The 16592-nt window shown below is 38.0% G+C and overlaps 1 protein-coding gene across 1 annotated transcript in view; it reads left to right on the plus strand.

Annotated features, from left to right (window-relative positions):
• The window catches only part of COL22A1 (collagen type XXII alpha 1 chain), a gene marked incomplete in the record, with an annotated part of 162270 nt that overhangs the window by 133412 nt on the left and 12266 nt on the right, over positions 1 to 16592 (plus strand). Inside the window, 6 exon segments of the mRNA XM_072410629.1 lie at positions 1314 to 1367; positions 3988 to 4041; positions 7482 to 7535; positions 12960 to 13004; positions 15307 to 15360; positions 16494 to 16547. Coding sequence (XP_072266730.1) covers positions 1314 to 1367; positions 3988 to 4041; positions 7482 to 7535; positions 12960 to 13004; positions 15307 to 15360; positions 16494 to 16547 — 315 coding nt within the window.

The following is a 16592-nucleotide window of genomic DNA, read 5'->3' on the forward strand; positions in this document are numbered from 1 at the left end:
CCTTCTACCTTGCCATACTGAATCCCCCTTCTACCTTGCCATACTGAATCCCCCTTCTACCTTGCCATATTGAATCCCCCTTCTACCTTGCCATATTGAATCCCCCTTCTACCTTGCCATACTGAATCCCCCTTCTACCTTGCCATACTGATCCCCCTTCTACCTTGCATGTCATATCCCTCTTCTGTTCTGGAGTGTCTAAATACTGTTTGTGCTAGCCCAGCTCGGTCACCCCTACCTTCACGTGCCCTTTATGTAGCTGCCAGGGAAGAGTGAAGAGAATATTACAGCTGGAATTGGTGATATCACAGAATATGGCGCCCAGCAGCCATCTAACAAATGGTCTACCAACACAGTGAAATGAACCATGGAAAGTGATCTACTTCCATACCGTTCAAAATTTCCTTCTTCAGCTTGCTTCACGGGCTCTTGACATGCAGTCACATGATATTTTAGGGCCGCTAAATCGGTTGGTTCTAAACCTGCCAAATACTGGAGCTGCAGGCCTGAAAGGGGAAAAGATAGCTATGTAATACCAGGCTCTCAATGCAGGTCCCAGCCTTTTTGAATACATTTTCTTCCACCAGACTGACATACTGCCCAATGGAGAATTACATTAGTCTTTTAGGTCACCCATATAATGCTGAATCTCTAATCCTGTCCCTTGGACTTCTATGGGGCCAGGTCCCACCCAGCACCAACTATCTGTCAAGAGAAGGTCCCTATTGGCCAGTGAGGTTACTTAATTAGATATCCAACCTTGTGAGTGGCCAGGACTCCATGTGGGCAGGACTAAGTCCAGATGACATTAAGTTGCATTTTTAATTTAAAACGTTTAATGTCTGTTTATAATTGTTTCCATTATAAACGTTTATAAATGTACCAACCTCACTAAAATCCAGTCTAAGCAGCGCAATGTTTAATAAAAAAAACAACCTATTTTCTAAATTTGTACAAATGACTTCAATTAAAAAAATAAATTAAAACCTCAATCATTCGGTTTGAATGTATACTTCTTAGAACTAGTAATTGCAATGGTCTGGGGGTCATACAACAAAGAAAAATGCAATTACAAGATTTCATTTGAAACTGTCTCTTTGTTGGTAATGAAGTTTGCTAAAATACCGAAGAAGCCGAAGTAATCAGCAGCCGCTTCCAGATTACAAAAAGATAACTGTAACTGTGCAGATTTTGTATATATTCTCTTAATTATGTTCAGGATTAAAAAAATGTAATTTTACAAATAGTTGTCCATCCTTTTAGGGAACTGTTTTATGGCATTTACAGCCTACAATTTTTTGGTTTTTTTTCAGGGTAAAGAGGGCCCTCCTGGACCCCAAGGACCACGTGGATTACCTGGACTGCCAGTAAGTGTCTTTCTGAATAATTTGGATTCTATTCATTTATAATTTATATGTTTGTATAGTCCTCTGAAGGACCTTTCTTCCATCTAATCAGCTTCCTTCCCTTTTTCTTGCTAAAATACCTGATAATATTAGTAGATGCTAGAAAGGAAACAGATGTTCTTCCTTTAGAGATTTCATCAGAAATGAATGAAAGTCTAGTGAACCTGTATTTATCAGTGGATTCTAGTCAGGTAAAAATACAGTACAAACTTTTCTTTGGGGAACTCATAAATGTTGCAGGAAGGACTAAAATGCCCAGACTAAAATGCCCAGCTCTGGCAGCGTCTTGGCAAGTCAGATTGCGGCTCCTAAACGTAAGTAGCAGCCTGGGTCCCCATGGGGTACAACAGGCCCTTTGCTTACATTTCCAGCCAACAAGGCACTCTCTTCCTAAACAGTTCTGCCGATTGGAGCAATAGGCAAATGAGGGGGTACGCCCTGTGCCCCTGTTTATGGGTGATTGCCAGAACAGGGTATTTTGATCCATGCTACAAAAAGAGAAACATATGTATTACTGTTTTCTAGTAATAAATATAAAAAGTTCTAATAGGTTTTCAGAAAAAATGTGGTCTCAGGTTGCAGTTTTGACACCCCAACCCTCAGATTAACTAGGTAAGGATTATATTAAGAACAGAAAGGAATCCATTTGAGGTGTCATTGCCCCATCAACTGTCCACAAGTCCATCCTCGCTTGTAAGGTTCAGGCAGGTGCACAGCTTTGATCACATTCTCTCTCTAGTTTACTGTAGAAGCATGAAGTTTGTAGTTTCCCCACCTAGGTTGCCTTGAGGTTGATCCAGCTCTTTCTTTCAAATTGCCATTTTATGCATTTCTTTAAATGGATTTAGAAGCAGATAAAACTATTGCAATAATTATGTCAGAACTGTTTAAAATTGGAATTCAAGGCAGTTTTCAATAAAATAGTTTATTCCCCAATATTATTTTCATAAAAAAAAAAAAATGGGTTGTTACAGACAATAATTGGCAACCGCATCAATCTCTCTGTTATCAGCTTCCTGTAATTCTCTATGCTTCATCTTTCAGACTTGTCAAGGAAGTGACAGCACTCAGTAGTACATATGTAATTAAATCATATGACCAAAACTTTGTAAACTCCCTGCCCAAGACACCTACAACAGCTTGCTGGATATCTCATTTCTAAGGCTATGTACACACGTGCAATAATTGTCATTGGAAAGAATCTTTCAACATACTTTCCAAAGACTGCATGATGCATTAACTAGGGCTTTACATACAGCACCATTCTGTTCTATGGAGAGGGGAGGAGGAGAACGACGGAGCTGCACCACGCTGTGCTTTCTCCCGCTTCACTTTCATTACGATGGTTCATTAGCCATCGTTCGTGGATCCGCCAGGACAGTCGTTCGGATAATGGATGACTAGCCCTGTACACACGCAAGAATCCCTTCCGATATAAGCCCTGAGACTATTATCGGTCGAGAACGGTTCCTTGTGTGTACCTAGCCTAAGTCACAGGCATTAAAAATTGAGTTTCTCTCTATTGGATTACAACAGCCTGTTGTCCCCAGGGAAGAATTTGTAATGGCAGGTACTGGTGTTAGAAGAGAAGACCCAGCTGCTAACTTTTTCCAAAGTTGATAATTTGGGCTGAGGGCAGGACACTGTGCAGGACTCCGAAGATTCCCCAGAGCAAACTAGTTAAGCTCGGTCTATATGGAACTTTATATATATAGGGGCACAGTCATGGAACAAACAAATAGTATCTTCCCCAACTGGTATATTGTCCCTATTTGTATGCAGTTACATTAACCGTACCCTTTACTGGTAACACCTGCACATAACAATTTGGAAAGGTGTCTGCACATTTTGCAGCTGGTATACTGTATATTACAGATAAAACAAAACTAAGAAATGTAAATCTATTCCAAAACCTTATAATACTTGACATTGCAGAACTGAGACTAGGAAAGGGTGTACATCCACTCAGAGCTGTGCTGCTTTGAAAGGACTTGCCTAAAGGGAAGAATGAGAAGCCTCTAGTTTAGTCTAAAGATTAAAGATCCATTGTGAATACAAAGCTGTGAATATTAAATACTGCTGTGCAAAGCTAAGCAAAAATATAAAGCTGAATTCCAAGCAAACAGCCAAATGCACAAATAATATACTATAGAGTGTAAAGGAGCAGGTTTACCTGTCAGAGGATTCAAATTTTTGTATATCCACTTCTAAAGCTTACAGCTCAACCCTGTCTGGCAATGAATGAGACCTGATTTGTATTTGAATAGTAAAATAACACTTACAGGTCTTGTCCCTCCCCCAGCCTGTGATTGAGAAGCTAAAGGTAGCAGACCAATGGCCTCATCTCTTTGTCAATCTTTTCTCCAATAAGCATGCACCTTGTTATCACATGAACACTGAAGCACATGATGTGCCGGTTAATACATAGCTAATTTATTTGTGTCTTTTATGTCTGCCGGGAGCTTTAGGAATTAGTTTAGGGTGACTAAGCAGTACTTTTTGAAAGTTCAATATACATTCTGGGAATTTTCCCTTTGTGTTTTTCTCATTGCTTGATGCCTTTTCTTTTACTGTCTTTTAGGGCATCGCTGGAAAGGACGGAAAGGATGGCAAGCCAGGCTCTCCAGGGGAAGCAGTATGTCATTTTTATTAAGTAACAGCACCTTGGCAGTTGTATTAACAAACACTTGGTCTGATTTATGGCAGAAGTCACAGTGTCATTGCACAGAATTTCCCTGTTAGTTGTCAGTTCAGACACCTGAGACAGATAAGCTCTGTACATGGGAAATAGGAAAGCAAACTAGATACATAGTGTGCGTATAAAAATAAACTTTGTTTAGAGTAAGGGATGGTTTACCTTTTCAATTTGTTCTAAATACTCTAATTATGATGAGTGGGGGAAAAAGACCAATATTTTATTGTTATTAGAGCAGAACCGGAGAGATCTTCCAATGGGGACAAAGTTCCAGTCAAAACTTTTAAAGAAGCGATATACCCCAGGATTTACTTTCATTTCCTGTGGTGTCTCTGGGACAAGGGGTAAGTGGAAATCCATCCAGTGGCCACAAAGCTGACAAGTGAATAAATGATCATGGGACAGGACCAATTACAAGAGACTAAGAGCTTGTACAAGAGGGGCTTCATATCAAGACTAGGGGTCTTTATTTAAATGTTTTCATCCAAGACTGACCCAACTTTTATCCAAAATGTAAACAGATTTCACAAAGAATTCAGTTAAAAAACATTATGAATCACAAATAACACAACATAATAATATGTTGATTCTTACATTTTCCAATGTTAAAAAAGTTTGGTGAGTTTAGGAAGAAACATTTATAAATTAATGAGTTTTTAAAGGGGGCATCAGCAGAAGACTAGCCAGAAGTACAAGATGGGGCCGCTAGTTTGACTCTCGTAGTGAGTATAGGAGGGGACTTCAGATGGATACTAGAGGTGGGACCAGGAATGGTCTCTACCTACAGACCAATAGTTGGCTTAGAATGGATCCAGCTAAAAACTAGAGTAAATACAGGATGGGACTTTAGTGGGGGAACAAGAATGAGAGCATTAGGGGTCTCCACCTATAGACCAGCAATGAGCACAAGAAGGGGAAGATTACAAATGAGAGCAGTAGGGGTCGCCAACTGGAGACTACTGATGAGCACAGGAGTGGGGTTCAGCTAAAGACTACCAGTGAAAATAGTAGGAGACTTGAAGAACCAAAGGGCTCTCCCGCAGCCATACAGTACCATGGAACTGTCCTATAGATAAGCTACAACATGATATATAACTACAGCAGGTAGCTTTCTGTAGCTTTAATGCCAATTGCATTGCACTAAACACTAGACACCATGAGCCTTATCTCTAAAAGCTCTCCAAGGCTGGAGAGGATACAGTTTCATCAGTGAAGCTGGGTGATCCATCAAACCTGGAATGGATTTCTTCAAAGTCATTTGCTATTTGTTAGCAAATGTTTTGAATCGTGGACCAGATCCATGCCAGGTTTGCTAGATCACACAGCTTCACTGATAAAGGTGTATCCTCTTCAGCCTTAGAGAGCTTTAATAAATCAGACCCAATATCTACAAGTTTAGATATGATACAAATTCAATGTAGACAAAGATTACAATATCAGGTGTAGATACATTCTTACTGATAGTTTCCCTTTAAGTAGTTAATCATCTTATATCTAACAATGTACAGACTGACCTGAACGCACTCACGCAATTGCATTATTACATGACACTTTGAGCTTTGATGTTTAGATTTTATCTATTTTCAACACCAATTACTGCAGCCCCATTGAGTGTAACTTGTGTACTGGAGTCAGCTTTGTGGTCATTTATCAGCGTTGGGATTAAAAAGCCTCAAACACATATGCTGTATTGATCCCCAGCAGCTTCACAGAAAGGCAAAGGCTTACAAGTCTAGTGGATTTGCTTTGCTGGGATTTTGTGGCATGAAAACGTTAATGAATAATTCTCCTATTATTTATTTTCACTGAAGTCTTGTTCAGGGAAAGTGTGATTTGCATAGCATAATATTAGCTGTGAGAAAAACACCAGCAGCATTCAGAGCTCAAGAGTAACCTTTTAAGTTCCATAAAAAGACTATGCAAGTGCCAAACATCTCTCCTTCTGTAGCCTACTTTCTTTATACTCTCGTATTTCTCTATTCTGCCTGTACACTCTAGCACTTTCTATATAAATCAGGAGAAAACATGTCCATGCAGCAGAAGTAGCCCTCTCTTACCCCTTGCATATTTGAATTTGGCAAAAGTTGGCCATAGAACCACAACCTCTATACCATTTTTATACTTACACTATGTGGAAATACCTTCAAGTTATTTATTTTATATGTACAAACCCAGATTCATGAAGACATGGTTTAATGAATTTGGTGTGGAGGAAATCAAGTGGCCTGAACATAACCATGGCCTCAACCCTTACTTTGGGATGAATAGAACACCAATTGTGAAGCAGGTCTTCTTGTCCAACATTAGTACGTGATCTCACACATGTTCTTTTAGCCTAATGGTCATACTCCACACATTTTGTGAAGAGCCTTCTTGGAAAAATGGATGTTCTTCCAGCCACAAAGGAGGGTCAACTCTATAAATATGGCCATGGTTTAGGAATGGGATGTCCAACAAGATCAGAAAAGTGGGAACAATGCAATACGGGATTGATCTAGTTATTTAGGCATCAGTTATTACATATTTATGTTTTGAAAACAGCTCTAATTGAAACAACATTGGTATAGTTATTGCGACCAGTAGCAACAATAACAATTTGTCAATAAATATCGTTCAATAATATCCAGTAGCATCAATCACATATTTCCACCTCTAAATGTAGCTTGTTGCATTTTGCAAGGTAAACCACTTCTTCAGGAGCATATAATCAATAGGGAAGTTATATTTTGTTAATGATAAAATGCCACTGATCATGTGTTAGTTCAGTCCCATCCTCAAAATCCCATCCACAGAGAGACACACAAAGAAACAAAAAAGGCCAGAACAAACCTCCAAGCCAAATAATTGTTCCCAGGTAGTTCAGACCCAACATAATACAGTATAGTGGGATGATTTGAACAGTATTGTAATCACATTCTTGGCTTTTTTTTTATTTGAAATGGGCAAACAATTCATGGTACCTCTGCTGTCCATAGTCACTTGCTAAACGTATTTACAGTAGACTTTAAAACATCAGCATGTAATAGTGATAGCAGGAGATATAGTAGGAGACCTTATAATTGGTACATTTGTGACTTGGTAGTCCTATAGGATCCTCCCCTAAGTTGCTACATTGCTTTATTGTTCGTTTGTGCTGGAATATACTTTCAAATGTTTTAAATCCTATTTGTATTAAGTTTTCGTCAACCCCTACACGTCATATGCTTCGTCCTATGGTCAAAATCCTCACACCATAGGCTGTAATTAGGAAGGCGTAGGGCTGTAGGCACAAACTTTTGTCATAAGTTCATCAAGGTTTTGCCCACATATGTTTTTTATCTTTATGTCTGTACATCTGATTAACTCTTCAGCATCTCTGAATAACTCTACTTTTTTTTTAGGGAAAGCCAGGAGAGACAGGCCTGGTGGGAAGAGAGGGAGCACGAGGACCTCCAGTAAGTACCTGGGTCTGGATCCTTATAAGGGGAATTTTTCCAAAACTCTATTGGATTTTTAATGAAACTTGTGCTACAAGAAATCCGTATTCTGCTGTTGGTACCCTTACCCCCTGCAAATGCCACTTGCCTGGCTGTCATACTAATCTATAAATTTTAAAGCACCTGATACATATGTTTTCCAGGTCTGTGAATGTCAGCCAGGCAACAAACATTTTCAGAGAAAAGTCAGCACAGGAAGCCTTTGAATATTAATTATTCCATTATTAATGATGATTGGTTAAGTGGTCCATAAGGGACAACTGGTGAACTCGGTGGGTAAGGCTGACTCGTCTAGTCAAATCCCACAGAAGAACTGTAGATGGCTGAGTGCAAATTAATCGATTAAAAAATCGATTACCTGGTGAAGGGATAAAAGAGGTAGTGATATAAACTAGGCCAGTGGGGGAAAAGTCGCTTGCTTTTAACGTTCTGGTGCCAGCTATATTGGAACACCATAAGAGGTATAGTGGAACCCATGCCTGGTTGGGTCTGAACAGTTTTGGTGGCACAAGGTAGAGCTAAACAATTTTGGGCACGTTATTATAATGTTTTAGCTGCTCAGTGTCTAAGAAGCAGCAATATGCCATTCATAACGGCTCACTCATAAAAACTTGATGAAAGCATTATGACAGCTGCCAAAGTCTTTGAGATCATTGTAAATATGAATAAATATCTAGCTGTACTTTTCTACTTGTACCTTTTATTTGTTTGAGAGATACTCGCTGAATTTTTTGTTACAGAACCAAAAAAAAAAGTTTTAGCCATGTTTTTTTTTCATATCATTAAGCTCTAAATAACGATTCTCCTTTATGTACCAATTATATCAGTAAAAGGGCAACTCAATGAACAAACAGCACATTTAAACTTGTGAAGAAGCACAAGGAAGCAGGAAATAATGATTGTTATGATTTCACACTTATTGAAGCCAAAATTGAAAACTAATATTTAGAATGCGCATAGGTACCATATACTCCAGTATTTCTTCCAAGCATTGCCCTCCTTACCCAGCTTACCCCACTCCTTTTTATCAGTACTTTGCTGATCTGGGAATGCCAATCTATAATAAAGGGTCAGAAAAAAATGCACACATTTTGGGCTCTCAAATGCAAAAACCATGAAAGAAAAGAACTAATGTTAATACTTAAACCTGTTTACAGACCCCAATCATGTTCATATTTAATTGTATATGACACTTTAATATTGTGTAGTAAATACAATGTAATGCTAACGGAATACAAAAAAGCAAAAAGGAAGCAATAAGTATGATAAGGCTAAGAAATAAATCCCTATTGGCCAGCAAAGGAAGCATAAGTTTCCCAGTTGTCCTGCAGTTCCAAGAAGATTGCATGCAGCATGCATTGTACAGCATGTGTACCCAGCAAAGACTTCAATGTCCTTCTATGCCCACCCACTTATGTCATAAATATTGGGGATTCATTATAGACATTTTTTTCTCTTTTGAGAGAAACTTCCTGAAACACATCCTTTAAGTGCTTATGAATAGAAATGGTCTAAGAAAAGCAAAATCATTTTGAATTTTGATAAGCATTTCTGATTGATATCCCATATTGTTACATTATTTGGTTACATTCTTTGAGATTCTAATATTTTTTACCCAACTTTTTAGTTTTAGCTCCACATACAGACCTTAAATTCCTTTGAACCATTTATGTTCAAATCTGTCTATTAGAGAAGCTTTTTCTATTTTTCAGATCCCAGGGAACCCTTTCTATGCTTACTAGCCACAGCTCACCATATATTAGTGTGATGGTCAGTGGGAACAATGACAGTCTACCACCCTTGCAGTAAATTACCCTTACAGATAGCCAAAAGAACCATTGGTGTCTATGGTAATGGACCTGAGAGGTCCAAATTGCTAATAGCTCAAGGAACCCCCTAGCAATATCTGGAGGAACCCTCGGGTTTCTTGAAAACCTGGTTGAGAAACACGTAGAAGCTTGCACATGATTGGTGATATAATAAGCAATGAGAGAGAATCCTTCCAAGTTATTTTGTAGGTTGGAACATTTTTGGTTATTTTATTTTTGACCAATAATCCATTCACATACCAGTGACTGATGTAAATGAATCTTTAGGTTTGTGTCTCTTCCAGAATAAAGTATCAGCTCCAATGATTCTAGGAATGTCTACCCTCAATGGGAAATACATAAAGCATAGCACGCCGGTGCTGCAGACAGGTAGCCCATCTCCCAAGAGGAGCCAGTCCCATATAAGTGATATATATAAGAGAAACAGACAGGGTAATAGAGCTCACCCCATGACCTGTGATACATCTATTGGAAATCAATCTTCGCACTAAGTATAAGATGGAGCTGGTAAATATAGAATTGACATGTTGATGGTTTCCATGATTAGTGGAGAAGAAATAGATTACATTACCTAGATACATGCAATGGTCTGGTAATAAATGACTGCTATTAACACTTCACTTGCTGCTGTTTACCCTCCATGAAAATTGCTGCTTGCAGTTGATTTATCCCAGCACCGGCACGACCGACCAAGTTTTATGAGCTGCTTGAAGCCCCTTTGCTCCTTTCTTGCCACAATCAAGATGGTATTTTTGTATAGAATTATGGTCAGCATATAAATCGATCCATTGACTACAAGTATGATACATTCATTGCTTTGTCAGTCTATCCTTAAAACTGTCAGATGTTCTAGACCTGTCCTAAGGGTTTCTAATTTACTGGAGGACGATCCATAATTAATTATGATTTCTGTGACATTTATTGTAAATTTTGTTCATTCCAGGAACTGTTATACTAGGCATTTTACAGACTTATGTACATACTCCAGGTTAATAATTTTCTGTGCCAGGTAATAGTAATAGTAATTTTATTATAATTGGAAAGACTCATCAGTTTTGTAATGGAAATCCCGCTTCACCATTATTTAATATTATTCTAAAAAAATAATAAATGTTTACTAGGAGAGCATGTGTAACCAAATTTAAAATAAATATCAGACCATGCATACAAGCTTTTAAATTATATAAATACATTTAAATACAGCTTCCATGCAAGATGCCAATATTTAAAAAGATTTTTGCATTAGTATTTTTGAATTAAAATTATTTAACATCCACAGATTAGATTTCCATCAAGTTCAACCACTAGGCAAATAAGCATATCCCAGATTTAAACCCTATAGACATAGTTGATCCAGAGGAAGGCAAAAAAACCCTTAAAAAGCTTTGTTCAATTTGCTCCAACAGGGGAAAAAAAATCCTTCCTGATTCCATGAGGCAATCGGATGTTCCTTGGATCAACAGTCACTGTTATTTTTACTTTAAAGCCTTAATCCCCAGTTATATTCTGTGCTTCTAGAAATCATCCAGCTTTTTCTTAAAGCAATCTATGGAACTTGCTGGAAATGAGGGAGCCGATTCCACATTTTCACAGACCTTACAGTGAAGAATCCCTTCCTTATCCGGAGCTTAAACAGACGCAGAGTGCCCTCTTGTTCTTTGTAATGGTCTCCAAGTGAATAATGGGGAAGAGAGTTCTCTATATGGACCATTTATATATTTATACAGGGTGATCATATCCCCCCTTATACGTCTCTTCTCAAGGGAGAATAGATTCAGTTCAGCTAATCTCTCCTCATAGCTGAGCTCCTCCATTCCTTTTATTAGTTTAGTTGCCCTTCTCTGCACTCTCTCCAATTCCACAATGTCCTTTTTGTGAACTGGTGCCCAAAACTGGACTGCATATTCCAGATGTGTTCTGACCAATGCTTTGTATAGGGCTATTTAGTGGCCACAGACTGTTTTGATCTGCTAAATGTGTACATAAGCTGCAACAATGATAATTAGATATTCCCATTTCATAATTAAATTTGGTGTCCATTTCCAACTTTTACCTAACTTAGGTACCACATATTTGCAGCATTTACATTTTTAACATTTTTGTATAATCTTCAACTTATTTTCTTCTATTCGGAGTTTATGTCAGAGAAGAATATAAATATGAATCCAGTTTGTAATGTATCAGACTGGCACTAGAAAGGGAACTAAAGGATGGGCAATATCAATGAAATGATAAAACAATAGAATTCTAGGCCAAAAAAGAAGCTATGATGCTTTTAGGGAACAGATCAGACAGTTTCTGTTTTAGAATGCAAATCTATTTTTAAAAATTGTGTAATAGCTTTTTATTTTTCTTGTGTATTTGAGTGGTAGAAAACATATCTTTTCCAAATGCATTGCACAAACTGGTTGTGTATATTATATTGGCTGGATGAAATCACCGGGACTCTCATCGCTTCCTCAAGCAGTGTAGACAGATCATAGGTGGTGGTAATGGCCATCAGGATTCTGTATTTGCAAGCAGATCACCCTCGGTAATGCCCACATGTAATGCTGAGTCTTCATAATTGGAAGGGCTACAATTTAATGTATAATAGGGAAGAACTAGGGGCCGAATGGCTGGGGCTAGATAATGCTCTCCAGCCCAGAAATGAGGCGACTCTATCTGACTTGTCGTGGCTTCTAATAGAGCAACTTATTTTAGTTCAAGAGAGCAGACTGTGTAGCTGTGCAAGACTGAAGGTAATACTGGACTTTAGCTTTAACTAAATTCACATTCATGGATTCCTAAATTACTAAATTAGGTTTCTAGTCTTATTATTTAGCTACAGAAGAGTGGAAAAGTATTTTAGTGGGTGCAAACTTATTGGTGGTCCCTTCAGAGTCAGGAAATTTTCTCTGCTTGAGCACAGGCTGTAATACTGGATCACCAATCTCCATTCGTACAGAGGTGCCAGCATAAGACGCGGATAGTAGAATTGGATAGGTAAAAACTTGGGTTTTGTTTTTTTTTTTTAACAAAATGAACTAGCAAATGAGTGAAAGTAGCGGAGAGCAAGGCTAGGAGGGATAATAAAAATGCCCATCAGTAGGCTTTCATGCCCCATCATTCTTTTATCACATCCCATGACAACTTCTGGAAAAATACAAAGTGCATTGCTTTCCTTTTTGCATTGCTGTTTGCTATTTGTCTCCCCCAATAAGGGAAGGAAGTGTGAGAATTCTAAAAAGAAGTAAGAAAGTTCAAAATTTACAATAAATATAAAAAAGCTCCAACAACACATCCTTATATGTATAATCAGGATATCATCATTCAGGTTTGCTTAGAGCAGTATGATGTCTATGTGCGGCCATGCCCTTTACTAGTACTCTACATGCCGGTCGAATTCTGATTTCTGTCCTGTGGAGTGAATGTCAAAGTCTCCTCCAGTGAATCCTGAGCAAATCTGCATATATTCATTTATCATTGCTCTGCATGTGTCTACAGCAGTAATACTGCACTGTATGTACTGTATAATAAACAGGCATTAATAGAGAATGATGTTATTTTCCAGGGTTTCAAGGGCCACAGGGGTGATGCTGGTCTTCCTGGGTCCAGGGTAAGTCTATTCAATGTATTATATGGAAAGTTTTGATGAATTGTGTCTGTCACTCATGTATAAAATTAGTTTGACATCGGTATGAGATACTTTGGATATTTTTATGATTTTTGAGGTGCATATGAGGTTTTTTTTATTGACCTGTATGGGAATGGAAAATATGCCTAAAGAGAACAAAAGCTCATTGACGCAGGCTCTTACGCTAAAGTGTTCCAAAGCGAATAAAATTTCACAAAGGTATAAATTTAAGGAGAAAAAATATATTCTCTTTTTTGTAATTTTTAATTTAATACTATTTTGATGATTTTGCCAATTATTTATCTATTTAGTTTTTAGAGCCCCATTGGAGTCACAGAAATAAATATTCAGTTAGATAGACTTTGTTCTAACAACCCCCATTTTCATGATCTTACATTTCATTTTCTATTACAGCAGATGTATAGGATGTATATATTTGATTGCACAGAATTGGACCCAATGCACTCTGTATTCAACACATAATATAACAGATTTGATCCGACACCCTCCCTTTCCTCTCTTGCAATAAAATTCTGTGGGCGGACACTTGTCCCGAAGGGTTTGGCTGTTACTCAGCTCTGCCAGCACAGAGCAATCTACGGGAAGCAATAGAAGAAACTGGCCAAAAGAAAAAAAAATATTTCAAGGCATTTGTTCACATTAGATGAATAGTCTATGAAAATGCAAAACACAGAAAGTCAATAAAAGGTCATTGGCCAGTGAAATGCACTTGTAAATGAATTCTAAATGATTCCGAACTGCTGTCAAACGGCTGCCATGGCCTAAAGCCCTATTGCATTTCAAAACATATATTTGTCACTAATTTCTTAGATTGTAAGCTCCTTTGGGCAGGGTTGTCATTGTGTGTATCTGTCTGTCATTTGCAACCCCTATTTTAAGAGCTGGGTAATATGTTGGCACGTTTATTATTATTATTATTATTATTATTAATAATAAAACTAATAATAATAATAATAAAATAGTAACAGGTTGGTACAGAATATAAACAGATAAAATGGTAGGAGACCTCAGTTGGAGTTTTTTAATCAGTCTTAGAATTAACATTGAGGGTACGTACATTCACATTAAAATACCCTGTATTCCAGCACACGTATTTATGTGCATTGTGCTGTGTAGCTTTGGTAGCGTGTTCTTTTGGAAGGGAGCCGTCAGCATACCTTACAAAAAAACAAAAAATAGAATAGAATTAGAGATGAGCGAATCGAAGCTGACGAAGAGGAATTTGATCCGAATTCCAGGAAAAATTTGATCCGAATTTAATGATAACTGATAATAACGAATCGCAATGTTTCCTGAAATGGAAGCTGCATGTCTAAGGATGTAAGAGGTTCCACTACGATCTTTGGGCACTACAGGGGATGAATAGAGACATGTCCCCATTCATCACCTGTAGTGCCCTGTATTCTTAGATAGTGAACCTCTATCTAAGAATACATAGAACAGCGCTGAAACAGCAATCGCTGTTGCCGTGCTGTGATTTTACTATGTATTCTTTGATAGAGTTTTTCTATCTAAGAATACAGGGCACTACAGGTGATGAATGGGGACATATCTCTATTCATCCCCTGTAGTGCCCAAAGATCGTAGTAGATCTGCAGTTCAGTTTTGCCACTGTGACGTCACGTGGGAAACTCTGCAGTTCCACTACAATGTCCAGGAATTACAGGTGATGAATAGGGACTTGTCCCGATTCATCACCTGTAGTGCTCTGTATTCCTAGATAGAGAAGCTCTATCTAAGAATACATCGTAAAATCACAGCACGGCAAGAGCGCTGTTCTATGTATTCTTAGATGGAGTTTCACTATCTAATAATACAGAGCATCACAGGTGATGAATGGGGACTTGTCCCCATTCATCCCCTTTAGTGCCCTGTATTTTTAGATAGAGAAACTCTATCTAAGAATACATAGTAGAAATACTGCGCGGCAACCGCGAAATAGCGGAAATAACCGGGAATAGCTGTTTTTAACGCGATTCACTGCAAATAAATTCGGATAGAATCGAATCTTTTCGGAAAATTCGGCGAACTGACTGAATCGAATTTTCGAGAAATTGGCTCTTCTCTAAATAGAATAGAAAAAAATTGTCTTTCTAAATTTTTTTTCGCAGAGGACTAACAATGCACAGAGAATATGAATGTGTCCTTTCATTGTTGATGTCCACCTGGGCAAGCACAAAAAGTAGCAGCAAATTACAAGACTTATCTAGAATGCAAATCTTGTGAATAGGCCCTTAAAGATATATTATCGCTTTCTTTTCAGGGAGAACCCGGTGTACCTGGACCTCCAGGGCGGGAAGGAGCATCAGGAAAAGACGTAAGTAATTATTCATATCTGTCTGGTGATATAACCTACTGCATGTTCTTGTTCTGGGTTTATCAGTGAAGCAGCGTTGCAGCAATGCATGAGTTCCAATCGACTTTCAGAATTTAGATTTTTGATCTGTTAGTTACAATAGGTTAATGAAGACACCTTATCCTCTACACACATTCTTTTTATTACTGTGGATTATACTGTACTGTGTAGCTTCTCTATCTTCTGACTGATTGGTAAATATTCTGTCCATACTTCTTTTATGGGATGCCTGCAGGAAATGCAAAAAATATGCCCCGAGATATTAATGAGCCTTAAAACCCCACACCTTACACATCTCTGTAGCTGCTTGTACAGTGACTTGAATAGGTTTTCCTAAGATTCTCAAGGTTCACAGCAAAGAGCCTGATTTATTAAAGCTCCCCAAGGCTGGAGAAGATACACTTCCATCAGTGAAGCTGGGTGATCCAGCAAACCTGGAATAGATCTGGTCCAGAATTGAAAAGGTTTGCTAACAAATAGCAAATGACTTTTAAGAAATCAATTCCAGGTTTGCTGGATCACTTAGCTTCACTGATGAAAGTGTATCTTCTCCAGGCTTGGACAGCTGTAATAAATCAGGCCCAAAGACTCCAATAGCTCTATTTATAAGAAAGAGAATCTGATATTCTCTTCAAATATTCCCTAGTGAAAATCAATTACTTGGAACACATGGGCCTGGAAGATTACCAGGAAGGGATGTTTGATTCTCTGTTTTATTAATAGAGCCCTGAAGTCTGTTTCTAAACATTTTCTAACATCTTGAAAACGCCTACCGTAGATATTAAATATTGTGATGATAATAATGTGATTTAAAGTCACGTGTATAGCTATTTCCTTTTTTTTAATAAGTCATGGGTTAAAAGTGTTTTCAGGTTTTTACCTCATTTTTAAAAAAATATACCACTTTTTTAATTTGCAAATAATCTTTTAAACTTATATAACTTATATAACAAAAGCTTCCCAGAGCATGACTATCCCCAGCCAAGCCAATGTTTGTGTTCCCTGCAGCCCATAAATCTGGTATTCTTTATGAAACCCTTCATCTTGCTTTTCATAATATAAGTAAATCATTTTCCTTGTTCACCTTCCATTAGGGAGACCCTGGACCACCTGGACATCAGGGGCCGAGAGGAATTCGTGGACCACCTGTAAGTCATTTTATCACTCATGGTATAGACAGAAACATTACTCTT

Source organism: Pyxicephalus adspersus, chromosome 5 (genome assembly GCF_032062135.1).
Source record: "Pyxicephalus adspersus chromosome 5, UCB_Pads_2.0, whole genome shotgun sequence".
NCBI classification, from domain to species: Eukaryota; Metazoa; Chordata; class Amphibia; order Anura; family Pyxicephalidae; genus Pyxicephalus; species Pyxicephalus adspersus.